The 23,131-nt window shown below is 33.4% G+C and overlaps 1 protein-coding gene across 3 annotated transcripts in view; it reads right to left on the reverse strand.

Annotated features, from left to right (window-relative positions):
• The window catches only part of EML5 (EMAP like 5), a 197,919-nt gene that overhangs the window by 159,577 nt on the left and 15,211 nt on the right, over positions 1–23,131 (reverse strand). For all 3 annotated transcript variants that reach the window (XM_044664992.1, XM_044664993.1, XM_044664994.1), the window contains exons 2-6: positions 21,317–21,476; positions 16,655–16,753; positions 14,534–14,602; positions 11,605–11,790; positions 5,713–5,848 (exon numbers count right to left, since the gene is read on the reverse strand). In XM_044664992.1, the coding sequence (XP_044520927.1) occupies positions 5,713–5,848; positions 11,605–11,790; positions 14,534–14,602; positions 16,655–16,753; positions 21,317–21,476 (650 nt within the window). The remainder of the gene's footprint in view (positions 1–5,712; positions 5,849–11,604; positions 11,791–14,533; positions 14,603–16,654; positions 16,754–21,316; positions 21,477–23,131) is intronic.

Raw genomic sequence — 23,131 nt, forward strand, 5'->3', positions numbered from 1 at the left:
CCTCCCTACAAACCAAGAACATGTCATTCTATCTGAATTTTTAGTAATAGATTTATTTTTTTAGGTTAAAAGTTTTGTCTTTTAAAGGATCATCTCTTAGAATACAAAGATCCCTAGAAAAGGAAATAGTTTAAGCTATGATCACTTACACCCATGTATAAATCAGTTTATTAAGTCACTTTTCCTTCTGACAGATATGAAAGGCCACAGAAGGACAAATAATTTTACTGGTGAAAAAAAGGGATGAAAAACTTTTTACCATAATGCCTGACAAAATATTCAATTCAATTTAATTCAAATAATAAAATTCTTGTTAATGTTTGTTGTACTAGGCATCGCGCTATGTGTTGGGAAAACAAAGGCCAAAATAAACATTTCTGTGTTCAAGGAGTTTACATTCTACTGGAGTAAGATGAGTACACAAATAAATGCAAAATATAGTCACAGTAAATGTCAATACCTAATTTGGCAGGAGATAGAATACCAGGTATTTTATCCAGGATATTACCAAGAATAACAGTAAATAGGCCAATTTGATTGGAAAACAGAGCATATGATGGGGAATAACATGAAATCAGTGGGGCAAGGTTAACTGGAATCATAATGTAAAGGATTTTAAATGCCAAAAGAGTCTGTATCTTATCCTAGAGACAATAGTGGCTAAGTAAAATATTTTGAACATGGTCAACTATGGGAGAAAGATGGGAGAGAAATGACTAAAAACAGGGGAAACCAATTAGAAAGCTAGCTGTGTGAGAAGACAGAAGGAAATGGATGCAAGAAATAGAGGCAGGAATAATACTACTTAGCAAATTATTGAATATGTAATATTCCCAACCAGAAATTAAAAGTAATAAGAATAAGAACATAAAAGGAAGGAGAGCAATGAAGAAAATTCTCAAGCAAAAATTTTGACCAAAACCATTCTTTTGTGTATTTACTACTGGAATATGTTTTTGTACATTTTTATATATCATATTATGTATGTATGGATAGGCAAATATTCTTCATGTACCAATATGAACATGCTTTCTATCTGTAATTTTCCTAAAGCACCTTGAATATCTCCTGTAGAATAAAAGCTCGAGGACAAAACCTGTTTTTTGTCTTTGTATCTGTAATGAATTTCTACTTTATCCACTCCTCCTTGTAGCTTATCATGTATTCTTATCTATTTATATATTGTGCCCTTTTAATAGTTTCCCCTCAATTCAGTAAAATGTGAACATTAGGAGTAGAAAGTGCTGTTTTTTAAAGTTTGTACTCCCAATTATCTTGCACATAGCTAAGACTTCATGAATACTTATTGAATTAATTATTAGTCACACAAAATTTATCAAGTCTTACACTTGGATTTTAAAAAATCAACTGCATAAGTAGAAAAAAGATATGGTTAGAAAGTAGTTTATTTGAAGAGAAGCTTTTTGTAGACTGCAAACTCAATTTGTCAGAAGTGTGATATGAAAGACAAAAAATTAAGGAGTTTTTGGGCTACATTAATGAAAAAAAGCTTTGGTGGAAGAATCACTTTCTGTGAGTGAGAAGTCTCCTACCCCGCTTTGTGATTATTTTATTACCAATTTCAAGATTTCATTAAGATTATAGTTTTAGCAAAGTTAATCATTATTAGCATAGGTCTTGGGAAAAATCTAAGAAGCTCTCACTTGTCTGACTCAAACAGCAGGTGTTTTAAGTGTTTTGACTAAGATGTAATTATAGTGTAAGTCAAGCACTGTAAAAGTTAAGTGAATGTATTTTGTAGCATCTTGCTTAAGCAAGAATAGTTCCAAGAATAGTTACCAGTTACCACCCTTGGTAACTTTTTGGTGACCTTCTGTAAATTTACATCTTGCTTAATCAGCTTGGTACACTCCCTTATTTTGCTGTTTGGGGATTATATATATATGTCCAGTGTAATTTCGTGATACTATAATTTTTATATTTGCTGACCTTTTGGGGTTGCTGACTTTATCCCTTAGGTAATGTTTTTATAAATACTTTACTTTTACACAAACTGTATTTTAAATGCTTACTTTCTTTACAATCCTATACTCCCTTGTTTATTACTATCATAAGTATGATTTTTACAACTGTTGACCTTAGTGTTTGGGTTATGTTTATCTAAGTACTGTGCTTTGACAAACCTAGATGTAATTGTACTTTATCAAGTAGGGTTAAATATTAGAAGGCCACTCACAAGGCTCTGGATCTTGGGTCTTGATCTGAGTCCGGCTTTATTGTGAGACTGGCCCTCTCTCCATAAACATTTTTCTTTTTGGCTTGGAGACTTTGTTTTAATTTTTGGAGTCTCTGCTAATAAATTTTCACCACAATTCAACGCAATGAAGAGGATGATTTCAGTGCCTTGGTAAAATTACATTTGGAGTATTATGTCCAGTTCTTTGTTCCATATTTTGAAAAGACATTTCGACAATCAAAAAAATGAGACAAGGATGAGAGGAGCTTGACATTCGGTCACATAAGGACTGGCTGAAAGAACTATAGATATTTACTTTGGAGAATAGAAGGCTTTGGGAAGGTTAAAACGAGCAGAAAATTAATGTGAAATAAGAGTTAGGATTATGTTGAAGGGCAAAACAAGGTATAGCAGGTAGAAGTTATAGAGAGAAATAATGTGGTTCCATGTATGGAAAAACTTCTTAACTATTAACTTCAACAGTGAAGGAGGCTACCTTCAGAGTGAGCATCTTAAAGAGACTTTGGCTATTATCTAGCCTAAATCCTACCAAAATCTTAAATTTATCTGAACTTAAGACCTTTAAGCAGAGAATAGATAAACATAGATCAGAGCTTCACCAGTAAGGTTCCTACTCTGAGTAAGGGGCTAAATTATTTTATTCCTAAAATCTTGTTCAACTTCATGTTACTTGATTGCATGGAATTCCATCAATAAAGACCAATGCAAATGATCATGAATTTGTAAAATTATTTTTAATGAGATACAAGATCATAGTGATTTACAGGTGTCAGCCACAGAAAGTCAATCAACAAGCATTTTTTAAATATTTAGAAGCCAAGTACAAATACAATGAATGAAACAATACTTAATCACAAGGAGCTGACATTTAACAGGAATTGGGGAGAAATAAGTATATGGATTGAAGAAATATAAAGAGAATATAAGCCATGATTTTAAATGTAAGTTTCTCAGGGGGAGGAGGCTTTAGCAGTAGGAGATATAAGGAATGTAGGAAGTAGTGAATTACTCTTCAAGGAAGAGATAGATTTTAGGATGTGGAGATGAGGAGGAAGTGCATTCCAGACATGGAGGAAAGTCAGTACAAAGGTAAAAGAGATGGAAAATAGAGTAGATATTCTTTGTGGAGAGCAAAGACTAGTTTGGCTAGGTCTGAGAATGCAGGAGGATGAGCAATATACAATAAAGATGGAAAAATAAGTTAGGGCCAGGTTGGGAAAGATTTTAAAAACTACTGTAGAGATTCTTAAACTTTTTTAAAGTTATGGATCTTTTTGGCAGACTGGTGAAACCTATTAATATCTTCTCAAAATAATATTTTAAGTTCATAAAACAAAATAAGAATAAAAAAGAAAACCAAATATACTGAAATACAGTTATCAGAATAAAAAGCTAAAGAGATGGATTTATATTTTATTCTCAGAATGGAAGGAAGTTACTGGAATTCACTGACTAGCAGAGGGACATAGTCAAATCTGAGCTTAAAGAAAGTCACTTTGACAGTAAGTATAACATATTGGAATTAGGAAAGATTTGAAGCAGGAAGATCAATTAGGAGGCCATTGCAATAATCTGCATAAGGGACACTAGGGGCCTGAATTAAAGTCCTAATTATAAAAGTAGATGGAATGATAGGAAGACAACTGGGAGAGAGTAACAGAATGAAAACCCAGAGAGGAAAAAGTATTGAGAAGACAGTGGTCAATAGCATCAAATGCACTTAAGCAGGTCAAGATGAGTGAGAACAGAGAAGAAACCATAGTTTTGGCAATTAAGAGATAAGTGATAACTTTAGAAATAGTACTTTTAGTTGAGTGATGCAGATAGAAACCACATTATAGAGCTGAGAAGTGAAAAGAAAGAAATGGAAGCAATGAATATAGATAATGAACACAGAATATAGATAACTTTCTAAAAGTTTGGCTAAGAAAGATAAGTGACAAACAGGATGATAACTTAGAGGGATGGTAAAGGTTCTTTAAAAACAGAGGATATGCTGGGTATGCCTTAAAGTGGTAGGAAAAGAATTAGTAGATAGGAAGAGATTAAAGATTACAAAGAGGAGATGATTGAGTCTGCAATCTACTGTCAGAGACTAGAAGAAAGAAGGTCAGGGATAATATCCAAGAAAGTTAGGAGATAAAAAGGAGAGAAGAGAGAGCTCACATCAAATAGTTTCAATTTTCTCAGGAAAATAAGATGAAAAGTCCTTAGCTGAGCAAAATGGGGTTGTAGAAGCAGAAGTGTGGGAGACTTGAAGAGAGAACAGAAAGTTTAGAATACCTTCTTTAGGCAATAAGATAGGAAATCAAGTTATTCAGTTGTTTTTTAGTCACATCCAACTTGTTAGTGACCTTATTTGGGGGCTTCTTGACAAAGATACTGGAGTGGTTTGAGATATTTACTCCTCTAGCTCATTTTACAAATGAGAAATTGAGGAAAACATGGTTAAGTGACTGGCCTAGGGTCACACAACTAATAAGTGTTTGAGGCCAGATATGACAGGTAAAAGAGTCTCTCTGACTTCAAGTCTGGCACTTTACTGCACCATTTAGTCCTAGAAAATCAGTCAGGGACACTTGTATTTTAGTGATTTGTAATGTTTCACACCTTAAATGCCATTCCCTTTTTTCTTTACCTATTCAAATTCATCCTTTGAGACTCAAAACATGAATTTGTGAAGTTTTTTCAAAGCATTCAAACCCTCTTCTAAAATCCTATACCACTCATTATATCATTCATTTGACAATCATGTGCCAATGTATATTTCCTATGCTGAACTTTTATATTAAATTGTATTTACTTTTACACATTTTTAGGTACTACCTTCCCAATCAAACTCTAAGTTCCTTGAAGGCAAGCATCATTTTAATATGAACCTAGCACAATCCTTTGGACAGAGAGGAAATAACTTCTAATAATTGAGGAAATAACTTCCAATTACTGATCGCAGTTTAAAGAGCTAAATTCTTATGAAACGGATACTTTATAAAAAGGCCCACAAGGATATGATTTGAAAATAGTTCTGAAAATAGGACAAGTTCAGATGAAAGTAAAAGACTGAATATACTGTCAAATTATTTTTTTAAAAAGCTACTTCTCTAGCTTTTTCTACTTATTAGTGTTCATTTGATAACTATAGTTGCATTCTATGTTAATTTTTTTCTATGGTTCCATGATGTTCCAGTTTTCAAGATTCTCTTTATGGGGTTCACACAAGTTGACCCAATTTCTTCACTAGAAAGGAATAGAACATATTAATCAATGTAGAATCCTGGTATAAGTTTCCACAAGCTATATTATCTGTATGGAACACCTTTTGCAAAACACAATAAGACCAGAGACATTAGAACAAAAATTCTGATCACAAATGAAATCAATTAAATTTGCAAGCTAAAGTGAAAGAAAAATTTCAGCTTATGCTTAATTAGACAATTTTGTAGTTCATTAACAGTTTATCCTATTATAATCCAATCAAATTCACAATTTTTTACCTTTGTATCCCTGGTCTGTTTCCCTGAGATCAATTACAGTAATTGGTTTAAAAGTTAAATCCCAGAGGCGAATACAGCCATCTCTGCCACCAGTAGCAAAGCCTTCCTCACATGCATTCATACTGAAAATTCCTGCCTAAGGGAAAAAAGAAAACATTCCTTATCAATATGTGATTTTTTTTTATAGTTTCAACTGTGACAGTAAGAAATATAATTAAGATTATGGAAAATAATTTCCTTTGATGGTTGTGATAATTATATTAAGTCTACACTGTCCATCTTTAGATTTAATCACCAAAGGTGAGAACACCTCTAATTCTGGGAGGTCCATAACCTATGTGTGCTAGAATGGGTGACGAATCAGAATCAACTGACTGTCCCCTAGGCAGTACTATGAGAAGTGTCTATTGTGATTGGACATGTAAATTAAGAGGAAGTAACAGGAAGTAATGCATAAGTGACCCCTTTAAAAGGAGAAGGTCCTCATTGGGGGGGGGAGCTTCTGGTGAAGAGGGAGGATGGTGAAGATCTTCTAGCTCTTCTGATCCCTGGAGGTGATGAGTTTAAAGACTGACTGAATCTTCCTAAACTTCTCTTAAGGAACTTCCTTAATACCCTCTGTGAATGAAGCTTTGCTGAGGGTTAATTAGATCTACTTGGATTAATTAGAGGATTGTAGTAAATTACCTACTGGGTTAGATTCTTATTTCCTTATTTCCTCTCTCTCTTCTTAATTGTAAATAAACTTCCATAAAAGTCAATTTTGACTTGAGATTCTTCTTAATTGAGGATTGATAATAGTTCAATCCTCTGGCGACCAACTTTTAATATATTGAACCAAAAAAAAACAAACCCTTTTTCCCCCTTACATGGTATAAGATGAAATTTTGTGGCAAACTAAAAAAAACTAGATGATGGCCATATTTTAAAACTAGAATCATATATCACTTCTCTAGTAACTGCATTATAAAGAGGAAGTGAGAATCAGCCTATCATAAGAAGGCCTCGGTTCAAGTCCCCTGGACATATACTGGCTGTATGACCCTCTCATGTAGTCTCTCAATGCACTGGGGCAACTAAGGCTATAAATTTCAAAGATGCCAACCTGTATAAAGTTTCCTTCCCAAGAGTTCCCTATATACAGATCTGTCCTTAGAAAAAGAAAGCAGTGATTCAGCTAATTTTGTAAGTAGATAATTCAGCATTCTACTCCATTACTATAGAGAAGCTAGCCTGAATATTGTGATAATGTGATGAAACTTGACAACAGTTTCAAAAATTCATGTAAGAGGGGGCAGCTGGGTAGCTCAGTGGATTGAGAGTCAGGCCTGGAGACGGGAGGTCCTAGGTTCAAATCTAGCCTCAGACACTTCCCAGCTGTATGACCCTGGGCAAGTCACTTGACCCCCATTGCCCACCCTTACCACTCTTCCACCAAGGAGCCAATACACAGAAGTTAAGGGTTTAAAAAAATAATAAATTAATTAAAAATTCATGTAAGTCCCCTGGAAACAACAGATAACTTCATTGTTGCCCAGAAGTGTAGACAGTTCTTGTATGGTTAACTGGGAAACAACTTGCAATCATATTAGGAAAAAGTTAATAATAATATAATATAGTAATAAGCTATTTAGAGGTTCATAGACCTCTAAAATTAACATGAGTTATGTAAAAAGCAAAACAGTACTTAGAAATAAGATTGCTATGAAATTATCTGAAATAGATAATTCAGAAAATTCTGTTTCCTTTTTCTTTTCACCTTATTATTCACCAAAATATCAGAACTACCAATTTTCTTTTAAAATATTTACTCTACTAGATGGTAAGAAAGCATTTAAAATGTTTATGGGTCTTTTAAATGTGAGAATTATTTTAAAAACAAATGATGGGATGAGTATTAAATTTTCCAATCTCCTACAATGAGTCAGTTATGAAAAACCTAAGAAACACTGGACTATAAAGTATGAAAAAACTGGTATTTACTTGTGTGAATTAAATTTTTTTTGACATTCAGACTTCAGAAAACTCCAATAGACCTAGAGTTAGAACATGTCTTTCTTGAAACCCTAACTGCTATTTGAGAGATGGCATAACTACTCTATTAGTTCCTCAATCCTATTTTCAGTCCTTTACTTGACATCTCCAATAAATACTAACATTCCTTACACATATATTATTTTCCTTGATAATTTCTCTTTCCCAGTCAGCTTTAATAATTTACAATTATTTTTCTTTCTCATTTTACTTTCACTCTTGATAAATCTCACAATGATATCTCATTTCTCTCTCTGCAAAAAACCTCAAACTCTTAACCAATAAATCCAAGGCTATGTACAAGGCCAATTTTGTTTCTTACTATTCCAGACTACAGTTTTCCATGTTCACTACTCCTTTCTTTGGCAACACAACTTCATATTTACCCAAAGAAATCACTAAACCAGGACTGAGCAACCATTTTGTCCCTATGACCAGGTTAAGGAGAAGAGAAATTTGGGAAGAGGATGACAAGGTGGAAAAACATACAATGAAAGAAAAATAGAAACAAAGAAACTGAGAAAGATGGAAAAATAAAGACTGTGGCAACACCAGCAGAAGTATAGGCTGGTAAATAAACTTAAGCATATCTGTAAAGGCAGTATGGGTTAAGGCAACCTTTTAGAATGTTGTGAAGCTGAACTTGATTGACACGGACTATCAGTTGGAGGAGAGCAAGGCATCATGGGAAGGAAGAATTCTGAACAAGGAGCTTTGGATCTGGGATCTTGGGGTGAGAGGAGAGTAGCTCACCCAGGGACTGATCTAGAGCCAACCTAAAGGGTTTCTTGGACAATCATACCCCAAAGCCTGGTGTTTCTGTCAGCTTCTACAAATTTACTTAAAGAGATTTTGAGGTCTTGATATTCCTGACAAGTCTGGGACTCTGGGAGCAGACCCCGAAGACTCTAACCCATACTGCCTTTAAAGACCCCACCATATTTCCAGTAACATAGATTATAAATAGAAATAAGAATTAAGGGGAAGGGAAGGTGAAACTCTGGTTTCAGCCATTTTGGGCTGGCCAGGGGAAAAGACCTTGTGGGACTTAGATTTTAGGGTTTTCCTGATTACCTCCATCCTCTCCCCACTTTCCTTGATCTACCTTAATAAAATCAGTTCACAGTCAGATAAAGGGGGAGTTATTTCAAGGGACAAAGAGGGACAGGGGTCTGAGAGTTAGCTGCTCAGGTTAGACTCCATTTCTGAGCGAGACCCCCTACAGTACCATTTTTACCCAGGGGAGAGGCTTTTGCCTGAGGAGGATCTGTGCTTACCCAGTCAGGGATACCACCTACATTACCAACTAGGAAAGCCTTCCCTCAAGCTATCAGTGCTAGCTCATTTCTCTGATTAGCCATCTTTACAGAGAAAATCCCCTCCTTGTCCCAATAATATTGATATATTGAGAGAGGGAGCTGACACTCTCACACAAGTCTGTCTTCCAAATACCATCCAACCACTGTCAATATATCATTTATTATATGTCCTTTCAGGGAGTAATATCCTTATCTTAAAATCTTTTCTAGGTTTTACTTAAAATAACTGTTAAATATTGTTATAGCTATGTTTCATTTCCCCAAATACAGATATAAATGGTATTACCTTTAGGGTACTTTAGGTAGGCCAAAGATTACATTATTTCCTTAAAGAGGAATACATCTTTGCTGTTAATTTAAGCTTAGAGTCTAATGCTTAATACTAACTACAGTGAATTATATATATTCTCATTTCTTTCTCACAATTTAGGATCCATCTCTTTAAAGCCATCACTTTCCAGAAAAGGTATATTCCTCCCAGTTCCAATTCAACTACCGGGAATTCAACTACCCCTTACAAAATGTCTCACTACACTGATGAGACTTTTAATTAAAAATTTTAAAATTTAATTTCTTAAATAGGTTTAAAAAGATATGTTTATATAATACTTTTTTAAAGCATCATTTATTTTTTTAAAAGGAAGTATAATTGCATCAACATATGGAGCTACCTGTGATGTCTTCTATGAATACTAATAACACTGTGGCTACAATGCATTTTCCTAGGCCACTTGAAAGTTTAAGTAACTTGTCTAGGATTACATACCTAGTATGAGTTGGAGATGGTACTTCAACTCCAATCCTTCCTGATTCTGTGGCCAACTTTCTATCTACTATATCAGGCTGCTTCTCCCAAACTATCTTCTACTCGGGTTAACATGTTACTGTTTATAATGTAGCCAGAATGACTAAAACAGTAAGTACTTGAACTTCTCAGAGAAAATTCCATATAACACTATGATAAAATCAACCAACATTTTGTTTGATCTGAACCAATTCTGTTTTACATGTTGTACAGAGGGAAAGTGATTAAAGCTTAAATCAAATATTTATATTTCATGCAAGTAATATGTAGTTTAATTATGACTTAAAAGTACTCTGATCCTAGATAACAATTACTTGGAAATTTCATCTATATTTTTCATAGGTGAAGGTATTCTGAAATGAGAACTTTAACTCATGTAATTGTAATCCCAGAATCACAGAATTTGCTTTTATTCCTAATCCATAATAAAAAAATAATGGTATGTATTCTTACTGACAAAAAGTGCTGGACTGACACATCAATTTAACATAGTTTAAAACATCAATTTAAATAATAATTTAAATAAATTTACTGTTTCCACTAAAACTTATTTAATGCTTGATAAAACAATTCAGTTGACTAATTATTTAAATGGTGGCCCTGTTACTTAAGTTCTAGCTTTAGTTTGATACACACACACACATTGACTTAAATATCCTGAGCACATATATCAGCACATTCTGTATTTAATCATCCAAGGATTTTGTAAAAGACTAAACTTTTTTGTCTGACAATCCCAGAGAATTCATATGGAAATCCCAAAATTTTGGCAATTTGGAGTCCAAATCCAGCAAGCAAAAAATTTAGCTAAAACAATACAGTGACTGCTAACTGAATATGCTATCTGACAAAGTGTCACCAAATGTAAAAATAAGCTATTCATGATAAGGGATTATATCCTAGAATCTTAACGAAGTATAAACAAAAACTAAAGGTATGTTATTTGATTTAAAGAGGAATATGGAACTTATCACTAATATGGTTTTACATTTTTTCAGGCTGTTGTTTATTTTGATGAGAGGCATCAATGAGCAAAACATTAGTAAGAGAAAAGAATGAAAAGAGAAAATTATGAAGGTTGATATAAAAATTGGCAGAAGGGTAAGTTTTTATTTTTCAGTCTGCAAGGATTAATACTAACATGAGATCTTATCTCACTTGAAACATAACAAGTCTCTGAGAACATAAAAGAACAGTACTCCTATTCTCTCCCTTTCTTCTAGCCAAAGGGAAAGTATAGGAAGGGAGAGTTTAGAACACTTTTAGTACCAAGTGTATATTTAAATGCTATCAAGATAAAATTCAGATTTACAAAACTCAAGGTAGAAAAGGTCTAACAGTAGCTCCAATATCCAATAATATGTAAGACTGCTAAAAAGAAATGTCCTTTTGAACATTCTGTTACTGAAATAAATTAGAAAAAGCTTATTTGATAAAGTTTAGATTGAAGGATAGCAAGAAAGGGGTGTCCAAACTGTGATTTAATCAATTTAAGGAATTCCCAGTGTAGAAAAACCTCTCCAACAACGTGTGGATTGGTAATTTTTCTGTAACTCAGATCTTTAAAGTTTTGAAGGGAGCACTGATTGGCAAACTAAATTTCCCATAGTTATATACCTTGTATGTGTCAGAGGCAGGGCATGAATTTAAGTCTTCCTGAATCCAAAGCTTCCCATTGTATTAACTATATGAATCTGTCTCCCAAATTGTAAGTTATAGCAAAAATATACCTACCGTATGTGCTCCCTGTATTGTACGTATAAGATTGACTCCTTTCCATACATAGACATCCCCACTGAGTGCACCAGAATATGTTAACTCATCTCTTGCACAGGCAAGGCACAATATTGTCTGAAGATCACCAGCCTTACCAAAGACACCTCGCTTTGGAGTCAAAGAATTTCCACACAAACTCCAGAACTATAGAGACATAATAAATGTGAATTAGAAAATAATTTTTAAAATATTTTTATATAAGTTTAGATTTGATTTATGAAGTATGCATTCAGTGGGACATTTGTTTAGAGCAGGGATTGGCAACATGTGGCTCTCGAGCCATATCTGGCTCTTTTGAGGGCCAGATATGGCTCTTTCTGCAGGAGCCATAAAGTCAATTTTTTTTTCAGGCACTGTTACAGGAGTGCGCACTGTGAGCACTATATGGCTCTCATGAAATTACATTTTAAAAAATGTGGTGTTTATGGCTCTCAAGGCCAAAAAGGTTGCCGACCCCTGGTTTAGAGGATCAGAAAAGACAAGACTAAGATTATTGCTTACTGGATATTGCTATTGCAATACTGGATAGCCAGCTAAAGTTGGTCTGTATTCTACTTCTCATTAACCATGGGCAAATCGTGAAAATCATGTTTGGGTCAAGTTTTCCTTATTTGTAAAATTAGGGCATCAGAGTTTAAAGTTCTTTCCAGTTCTTACTTTCTATAGGGATATATGATTTTACTGGCATACGGAATACCCAGGTAAGGAATTCCACAGATGGACCCTATGTCTGCAATTCAGTCTTAAAAGAGTTGCCTAAAGCACAGTAGTTGAGACTTGTCCAAAAAGTGAAAAGGGCTCCTTATACAAAAATATGTATAGCTGCTCTTTTTGTTTTGGCAAAGAATTGGAAATTGAAGGGATTCTATCAATTGGGGAACGGCTGAACAACTTGTGACACATGATGGTGATGGAATACTACTCTTCAACAATACTGACAACAGGAAGATTTCAGAAAGCTGGAAAAACCTACACATGAATTGAGTGAAATAAGAACAGGAGAATATTGTACACAGTTATAGCAATATTGTTAAATGATAAACTGTGATAGACTTAGCTACTCTCAGCAATACAATGATCCAGGACAATTCTAAGGAACTTATGACAAAGAATGATATCCACCTCCAGAGAAATAACTATTGGAGTAGGAATGCAGATCAAAACATGCTATTTTTCACTGAAGTTTATTTGAGAGGTTTTTTTTTTTTTGGGGGGGGTTGATATGGTTATTCTCTTATAAAAATGAACAACGAACAATATAGAAATGTTTTGCATGATAATATATGTATAACCCAGATCAAATTGCTCGCCAGCTCGAGAAAGGACCCAATTTAGAAAATATAACTTTGGAAAATTTATGTGAAAGTTTGTTATTATATGTTATTGATAAAACTAAACTATATTTTTAAAAAAAGTGAAAAAAAAGGTGGAACTTGAATGCAGGCCTTCCTGGCTTCAAGGCCAAATCTCTATCCACTATCCTATGCTATCCCTCGGTTTTTTTATATGAATCAATGATATTCATAAAATTGTAACTTTCTTATTTTGTATACATTATATCATATACTTATTATAAAACATATATTAATTTTCCATTGACAAGAATTACCAAACAAAAGTACAGGTTAGCTATCTACATCAGGAACAACAAAAAAGAAATACTGGATAGGGCATAAAAATTGGTTCATCTAATCAAGAATTCTGTTTTAGTGGCAAAAAGGTTCTATCCTAGAACCAATTTTCTTGTTGAACACAGCTATTATTCACAATTATAATCTTTGTCTAAATTTTAAAATTCCTTTCCCTTGATGTCTTTAAAAACTTGTTTGAAATAATCTGTGTAGTCTCTTTTGAAGCCAAGGAAACTATAAAAAAATAATACAAATTTAGTACATTTAAAAATAGTGTACATAGAAGAAAATAGGAAAAAAGAATAGAAAAGGTTTGAAATGATAGATATAATTTTAAAACATTAATTCTTATTGAAATGTTAACACAAAATAACTATATTCAATTTATGCAGAAAATGAATTATTCATGGGCTTGTATAACATCGCAGTAAGACTAGAAATTTAAATGAGCTTTATCGGTACTTACAAGTAATATTTATTCTCCTTTGAATTATATCTTCCATTATTCTTATCTATTCAAGTAATAAGTAATTACTTCATTGAATGAAGAGTTTATTTTGTTCCTACCCTAATTATCAAAACTTGCATTAATTACCTTCTAAGTCTCCTTTATGGAATGAATTTCTCTGATGTGCTGGTCACTAAGGAAAACTACTATGTTTCATTGTCTTTATCTGGAAAAGTTTACTCCTAGTACAAATAATAAATTTAGAAACTAGGAATCAAGCTTTTGGCCCTCTGTGAAAGATAAAGAATACTATTTGTGAACATACCCTCAGGCTCAGAGAAGATGAAAGAGTGATCCAAGGTCAAATAGTGGCATAGATCCTGGGGCCAGGATTTCACTCAAAATCTAGGGTTAATTTTATTAAAACTAATGCAGCAGAGAGATCAATGTTCTTGAATTTGGATGTAAAGGAATTTGATGCAAGAAAAATAAGTTTGCATACTGGAGTAGAACACTGTATGCAGTCCTCTGAGACTCACTGGAAATTAAATTATATGACAATTTTATCATTTAGCTAGAAGAAAAGTTACCTTTAATTTTGATGTTAAGTTTCTCAAGAACACTGGTACAACTGCTGATAAGGGTTTTAAAACATGAAATGCAAAACTAAAATTCTAAAAATGAAAACAAAAACTTTACTATTTCAAATGGTATAAAAATTTAAGCAGCAGTATGAAATTTAATTTTGAAGGAAAAAACAAAATAATATTGATATCACTGACTGGAGAAAAAAAGACACACTGAGTACCTTAATATGTTTTACACCACAACTGACAAGTTTATTTGGTTGATACAAGTCCCAAGAAATATCAAATATCTGTAAATAAACAAGAATTGAAATTAAATTCACCTTTCATTAATATTTCATCACTGTATTAGAATCATATTAAATATGACCAAAAGTCACTATATCCCACTTTCTTAATATTATGCTACCCATTAAAAACAAATAATTCCATCTTCAAATTTGGAGTTAGTAGGATAGGTATAGAGGTCTTATTACAAAAAAAATGTGATTCTATTGCCACAATAATGTAAATTCTCTTTACTAATGGAGGTTGGCATCTTATCTGTAGTCTAAGAAAGCTGTCCAGGGCACTCAGAGGGTAGACTATCATCCAGTGTCCCACAGTCAGTATTTATCACAAGAAGGCCTTGAACCCCTGTCTTCCTGACTTTGAGGCTAGTTCTTTATCTACTATACTTCTCTGTTTTTCCTCTTTCTACACATTATTATAAACTTTGTGAAAAGCTAAAAGTGAAACTTTTTACAACATATATATCACCTCTCTTCTGAAAAAAAAATAAATCTTTAAATAATGTGTCCATTAAAAAGAATTATTTTAAATAAAATAATCACCACATAGAAAAAACATTGTGCTAGAGATAGACAACTTTCTTGGAAATCAAATTTATAAGTATTTCTTTTCTTCTGCTCTAAAAAGTATTTTAGCATGCTTACTTGGTATATGACATTTTTATACATAATCTAACAATATTACTAGCTAATATATTAAAAAAAGTCCAAAATATTATATTCTTAAGTAACAAGAAACTAAAAATTCATTTTGGAAGCAATTTTAAAATCATGGCCCATACTATAAAAATCAAGAATTAATCAAAATATCTGAATTATCAACTAAGAGATGAAGCTTAATATAATCATTGTAAAATATCAGTGAAGGTTATATTGGGTGTTTTTGTTTGTTTTTTTTTTTACATTGTTAAGAGGGAAAGTTAAGTCTAGAAGAGAAAAAGAAGTACTTTCAGAAATGATTGTGCTATTTAAAAACCCCAAGATATATCAAATAAAACTCATTGTTTTAAATAAGTGAAGAGATATAAACACTGTGGCAAATTTTAATTTCATTCGAAGTTCTATGGTTTCATCTCAAATGTTTCTAACCAAGATCAGACTAAGCAGGTATTTAATGAAGTATGTAATTATAGTCAAATTTTTTTTATCTGGACTTGTAATTTTATTAGTATAGGGAGCTCCAGCTGAGGAAATTTTCTATCTTCTTTCCAACTGTATAGTCCACAAGAGTAACCGGGGGGCACTTAGAGATTAAATGACTTCCCTAGGGCAGAGTGTCAATTATATGTCATGTATAGACCTTGAATTTGGGTATTTCAGATTCTGAGGCCAGCTCTCTATTATACTGTGCTGCTTCAAAGTGATTATGTAATATTCATTCAATGCATATCAAAGAGCATTTTTTAAAATACCAATAAAATCTCTCTATATATTTTCAAGACTCAATGAATGCTTCAGTGAAACCATCATTAGTATAAAACTTAATAGCACAAGAAAATTAGACATATTTTCAAGTTTATTAATAGTTTTCAACCCATATTTATGTATGAAGAAAAAGTTGCATAGCATTTAACATAAGAGAGTTTAAATTTAAAGAGTTTCAGTGGTTAGTTCCACACCATTTAAAACCCTATGGATAATGCACAATATTATTTTCCAAAGCTTCAGAGTAGAAAATTTGAGGTGACTAAAATAATTCTAACACATATTAAAATTTCTCATAAGAAATACACTTTTCATGAAAATTTCATAAAAATACAGCCATTGTGAGGTGCACTAAATTCACTATATACTTCATTAAGCTCTTTGGTGTCAATGATCATAAACACATTCTTAGTCTACTGAAACCAATGAAGATAGTTTTTTTTCCCTAAAAGATATTACACCTATTCCCAATCTAAAAAATAAATCTCTGTTCCAAAATTATTTTTTTCTTTTTGCTCTAAAATTGTAGTTCTAGTCAGAGTTCCTATTCATGACAATAATTTCACAAGGAATAAAATTCAAATTCCTCCCCATTCCAAATTAGGAATTCTAATAGAAAATACTTACTCTGTCTGTGTGTCCAGGAGCCATAGATAACATTTTTCCTTTTCTCCAATCCCAAACACATATTGCATTTTTTGAATCCAGTCCTACAGATACCAACCGCTGACCATTTTCAGTGAGTTAAAGAGAAAAATGAACAAATCAAGTAATAGAAATTTACAGATGGTAAATATTTACTGCTTCTGCCAGTTTGGGGCCTGCCCACCTGACCCTGGTGAGGAAGCTGCTTCTGACCTTACCCCCAAATTCCAGTCCCTGTGGCCAACTCCTATTCTGCCACTGCCTCCTGCCCTAAATGCCCAGCCTGTTAATGCCGATCCCAGCCACTGCTCCTGAGACTTTTGTTGCGGCCACCCCAACTGTCACTGCTTAAGATTTGGAAAGTATACAAAGAAACCCCCCCCCCTTCTTTCTCATTGCACACACCTGGGACTTTCCCAGGGGTGTTTCCTCGTAGATATTAATGACTTTTAACCTGAAGGGAGCTTCTACTCCACTACCACCCTCCATGTGGTTCTTCTAAAACCTGAACTAGGCACCTCCCCACAACCCTTGTGCCACATGGGATTCCCAACCTGTGAATTTTTCCAGTCCTTACCCCAAATTGGCTTCCATGATCTGTTTTGGGGGAGGGGACTGAGTTAGCACATAGTCCCTAGAAGACCCCAGTTCTGGGATGTTTTTTTCCCTTCCTACCATTCCTTGTGATTATCCTGCCTACGTATGCTGGCCATTTGGGCCTGATCAGGACTTTGAACTGTATACCCTTATGGAGTCATCTACACTGTGCTCAGTGCAGAGCTCAGTTAGAAGGAACTTGAATTGGACCAGAGGTGGATTTTAAAACCTCAGACTGCATGGGTTTTTTTTAAAGTCTCTGTATCTTATTGTTTTGTGATTTAATTTTGTTGTTTTACGTCAGTGGTTCCCAAACTTTTTTGGCCTACTGCCCCCTTTACAGAAAAAATATTACTTAGCCCCCTGGAAATTAATTTTTTAAATTTTAATAGCAATTAATAGGAAAGATAAATGCACCTGTGGCCATCACCCCTCCCCTGGATCTCTGCAGCACCCACCAGGGGGCGGTAGTGCCCACTTTGGGAATCACTGTTTTACAGAAAAATAAGTTTAAGCCTTATGTATACTGGATTTGTCATTCAACTATAGGATCACACGTCTTAAGTTTTTATTCGATCTTGATAATTGTATACAACCTTGAACACTATGATGCCTTAAGAATTTAAATTATAATTTTATAAAGAGTTTTTTAGAAATGACTTTAGATGCCTAGTACCCTTCTGTATGAATGATAAGGTTTTATATATTTATTATAAAGAATTTTTGTCTTAAAGGGGTAGAGGAAACAAATGGAAATTTCCTTCCCAAGCTTTTGTATATTACACAGGAAACCAGGAGAGCTCCTGTGTGCTTTATATTTTGGCTTGCTTTCCCATCAGAAGGATCTAGAATTCCTGGTGATAACTTAGACCCAGAAGTTTTTTTTTAATCAGATTTTTTTTAGGCTCTGCCCCACAATTGCTATGGAGGCAGTAATGGAATTTAAGAAAATATCTTAGCCAAGGTTGAATGATTTACTATACCTGTTGAATCTGTGACAAGTATACAATTTTTAAACATCATAGCAAATGGTTATAATAATGGGTTTGTTTGCTATTATCTTTAAATATGTTATTGGAAAATATGGTACTTTATTTGAATGTGCATTTGGAAATTATGGTACTTTATTTGAATGTGCATTATGAATCTGCTATTTTGTAAAAACCATTTATACTTACAGTTCATGCAAAGGCTTAACAGGAAATGGATCTCATTTTTTGGTGAAAAACCTTTCATTAATTCTAAGCTATGTATATATTTTTTGATTTTTAAAACATTCTTTTATTATTTTTCCTTCTATGTGCAATGCAGTGTTTGAGTTTTTCCTCTCTCATTTTTATACTTGAAAACATTGTAATTTTCCCTGAATTTCTTATTTTCTTATTGTTTTTTCTTTTAATTTTTTAATAGAATAATTGACTCTTTTCCTTTTTTCTCATTTTTGTACTGAAAGTACATATAATCAATGTTAATCTTTTTTTGATTTTACAATAATATAAGTTTAATATAAATATATATTTGCTATAATATTAATGCATACCCAAAAAGCCTTAGACTATGGTAACCTTCCAATTATTGGTAAATATTATGGGACTGTGATCAATGCCTCTCTGTCTGATTCCAGGAGAAGGGCGTAAAAGAGCCACAAGGTCATGGAGACCAACTGAGAATCTGCAAAGTGCCAAGGGGCAAAAGGTCATGCAGACCATGGATTGAGGAAGTTCTATGCCAATACTGAAGGGCTTGAAACTCGTGTTTGAGGTTTAGGATTGCAGGTTTTCTGATTTCCCCTGAGCTTCATTCTCTAGCCAAACACCTAAGATCATTATAGCTCATCCCTGAGAAGGTGTAGGCAAATCAGACCAGGGAAAGACACTTCCCTTGCACACATATTTGGTCTTGTTATTTCTCTTATATATAGAATGGCAATTTTCTGTAGTCCTGGATCCTGAATGGGTAATTGCAAACTGCTTACATCATTTAATTGGGCCTTGATTCAAGGACCTATTATAAGTTTATTTTTCCTTATATTTTTTGCACATAAAACTTTTACATTTTACATTTCATTTGCAAGTTATTTTTTTCTTTTATGTGGATTTTATTTTTATTTCTTTTGACAATTGATTTCATACAACCCCATGACTCAGCCATGTATCTTTAGCTGACCTGGGGTACCCTCTTCAGGGGAGAATGTGTTATTGATTCTCCTCAAGGGGGGGTGTGTAAGTTTTATAATCATAATGTCTGTATTATAATCTATAATGTTAAAATTTAACTCTTTTGAGAGTAATTTCAGGGGGGAATATAAAATTCACATCAGAATGGAATGTATGTTTTATAATCTATAATGTAAAGTTTAAATTCTTTTGAGAGTAATTTCAGGATAAGATATTTGCCATCTCCCCAGAATCCAGACAACAAACTTTTTGGAGAAGGCATCATAAAGATGCCTGAAGAGCCTTCACTGGATCATAAAGATCCAAAATGAATTTTGGGATGCAGTTGATTGAACTATGGGGAGTTGAATGCATTTGTTTTAAATGTACACTCTTATGCCAAAGGGGACTGCCCCTAATTGGCTTTTGTCAATGTGGCTAGCAATCATTGGATCATTGTTTTTATCCTCTTTTCTTTTATCCTCAAATTCCTGTAATTTAAAAGTTGACTATGTTTACAATATACATCAAGAAGACGTCTTTTCTCTGGATCTCAAGGGGGAATGTGATATTGGAAATTTGGGATTCTTGAACTTAATATTGAGGTCTCTGGTATAAACTTCCTGTAGACATTTATGGGACTTGAAAACTACATTTCCCATGATTCCTCTTGTGTAATACAGGTGGGCAGGAAGTGTGATTACGTAGACAGAGGTATAAAGTCTCAGAACTTGATTGGGATGCTCTCTTTCCTAGGAAGCAGCCAAGGGGAAGGTATGGCGGGCCATTGAAATTAGATCTTAGCAGGCATCTAGTTTTCCTAATTATCGATATGGATTACAATAAAACCTTAATATTTTAAAATATATCCTTCTATATTAATTTTATTTGTTACAATGGGTCTCTAAAAGGAAAAACTAGAAAAACTCCTTAAAAGAAAAATAATGATGCTCTTCAATCAGCTAGTCAAAGATTTTAGACAATAATTTATATAAAAACAACCTTCTCAATTTCTGCTAGTTTAATATCTTTCAAGGAATGGCATATATAGGAATCTATTTTCATAACATTCAGTACTACATGACTAATTTTTGAACAGGAATAATGTTATTAAAAAGCAAATTTAAAAGTTTAAGATGATTTTAAAAGTAAGGCTTATTATTTGCATATGCCTTAAAAATATTTGTAGTGCAGTCATAGCTAGAAAAATGAACATGTTTGTCAAGTTATCTTTTAAAATTTGACAACCTAAAACAATTCACTTCAATAAACACTTATGAAGTGACTACTATGTGCCATGCACTCTACTAAAACTCTGCCAAAAAATTCTTGTTCTTCCTGGGTTCTTTGATGATGGGAGGTAGCTAACAGCATAGGTGAAGATATTTAATCAGAGCTGATTTTTCTCTTGTTTACTAAGTTTGTTGATTAAATCAAACAGCTTTCCCACTGCGGGATATCTAAGAAGTAACCCAAAAAAGGTATTCTTAGAGCATCCACCCTACACGTTTTACAAAAGAAAAAATAATTTGAACTATATTGCCTTTTGAAACACCAAAAGACTACAATCTGTATAGTTCAACTTAAAAGGCAAATTTTAAGACTTTCTTCCACTTACTATTTTAGGTAACACTACACTAACCCATAATCAGTATGACTTTGAAGGTAAATTGTTTAACTGACAAGAATAGATTAGTTTTGTTCAACTAAACAAAAAGTTCTTATAGATCTAATTACTTGAGATGTTCAATTATTATTACATCCTAATAAACAAAAGTTTTTTTCAATTATTTCCCAAATAAATATTTCTTACATCAAAACAACTAACAATATGGAAGAACTCCTCATAGTACATATTTTAAAAACACAATTTAGAAAAAAGAACACATACTTGCCCATCCAAGTCGAATGATAAACAAGCTATACCATGTGTATGAATATCCTTAAGCACTGATATTGTCTGTACTGTGTACGAGTCCCAGACACAGATATATGGCTCTTTCCCAACTTGGCCAGTTGCTACCAACACTCGTTCAGGATGTAATGCAAGGCTGCCAAAGAAAAATGTCTTTTAAACTATTGCCTCAAGATATTTTATAGTATTTAGTTTGTATAAAATTTTAAATTATCTTACTTTAAAAGAACTTTTATAGAAACATGTTAGTCACAATTTTAATACACTACTTATGGTTAAGTATTCATAAGTTACAAATATATTTACCAAGTTATCCACAAAATTAATCTTCCACTAAAATCTTATTCTGAAGTTTAATTAAAGTATGGAAATAAGCTGGATCTCTTAAAAGTTATACCAACAAGAGCACAAATATTAGCAGGGTTCCATCAAAACAGATAGCTTTCAAATATGAGATTAGTGATAGACTATATTTGTCTCTTATCCAATAACTGAGCTAGGTAAATTTGAAATGATTCACCTAGGTTGGCTGTGGAGAAATGTTTCTGAAATAATCATTCTCTCTAGTAACTAAGTTGTAGAAAGATTGTAAGCTATATTTATGGAAGCAATACTAATATCAATAAAATTACAAATCCTTCTAAGTAATGAAGCATTTTCATCACCATCATAATAAATAAATTCAGTGAAATGACAACCTTAAGTACTCACTTGGCATTCTGATATCATACTATGCATATTTCCTCCAAAGGTACATACACAGATTACAAATCATCCATTCCTGCCTACCTCATGCAACTCTGTTCCCTGTGCTCCTATATTTACTGTGAGGAGTCTACCCAAAGTATCATATAGATGGTCTTCATTTCTTCTTGACATCTTGAGAATAGTAGAACATAAAGGCTGTCTGTCAGTCATCCCTTAATCTCACACATCCAGCTCATCTTTTTAGTTCATGTACTTCTTTCATGGCATCCTTTATTCCAGTTCTCCTTCAGTAATTCCTTGAATACAATTTGTTGTAACCCACTCACACCCTCCACCTGAGTCTCCATTGCCCTGCAGGTGATAATAGTTTATAGATCATAGTGTTTCTCAACTTGTAGCCATTCAACAACACTGGGGGACTACTAATATTAAAAATGCCACCCCCGACTCCGTGTGGTCATTACAGAATGATGTGATTTTCCAATCTAGTTCATTCTCTCCTTCCTAAGAAGTAACTAAATGGTGCAAGGAATAGAGGACTGCATCTGGAATCAGGAAGTTGTCATTTAATTATTTCAGTCATGCTTTACTTTTCCAGATTCCAAATGGAACTTTTGGGGCAGATACCAGAGGGGTTTGTCATTTCCCTCTCTAGCTCATTTTACAGATGAGGAAACCAAAGTAAATGAGGGTAAGTGACTTACTCAGGGCCATACATAGTCTGAGGCTGGATATGAGCTCAGGGCTTCCTGACTCCATGCCTGTTACTCTATCAACTGTGCCATCTAACTATCCCTAGAAGTTAGAAAAATCCTCACAAAACTATCTGCATGACTTTGGGGTACTTACTTAACTTCTATCCAACTTAGTTTTCTCAACTGTAAAATGAGCATAATAGCACCTATCTTAAAAGATTATTGTGAAGATAAAATGAGATATTTATAAAGTGCTTAAAACAGTGTAGATGATTAAGAAATACTTGTTTCCTTCTTTCTATTCAGTTCTGGGCCCAATTCATTCATTTGTAATGCCTATCCAAGATAAAGATATGCTGTTGGATAAGCAACCCATGAAATTATCATC

Source organism: Gracilinanus agilis, chromosome 2 (assembly GCF_016433145.1).
Source record: "Gracilinanus agilis isolate LMUSP501 chromosome 2, AgileGrace, whole genome shotgun sequence".
Taxonomy (NCBI): Eukaryota; Metazoa; Chordata; class Mammalia; order Didelphimorphia; family Didelphidae; genus Gracilinanus; species Gracilinanus agilis.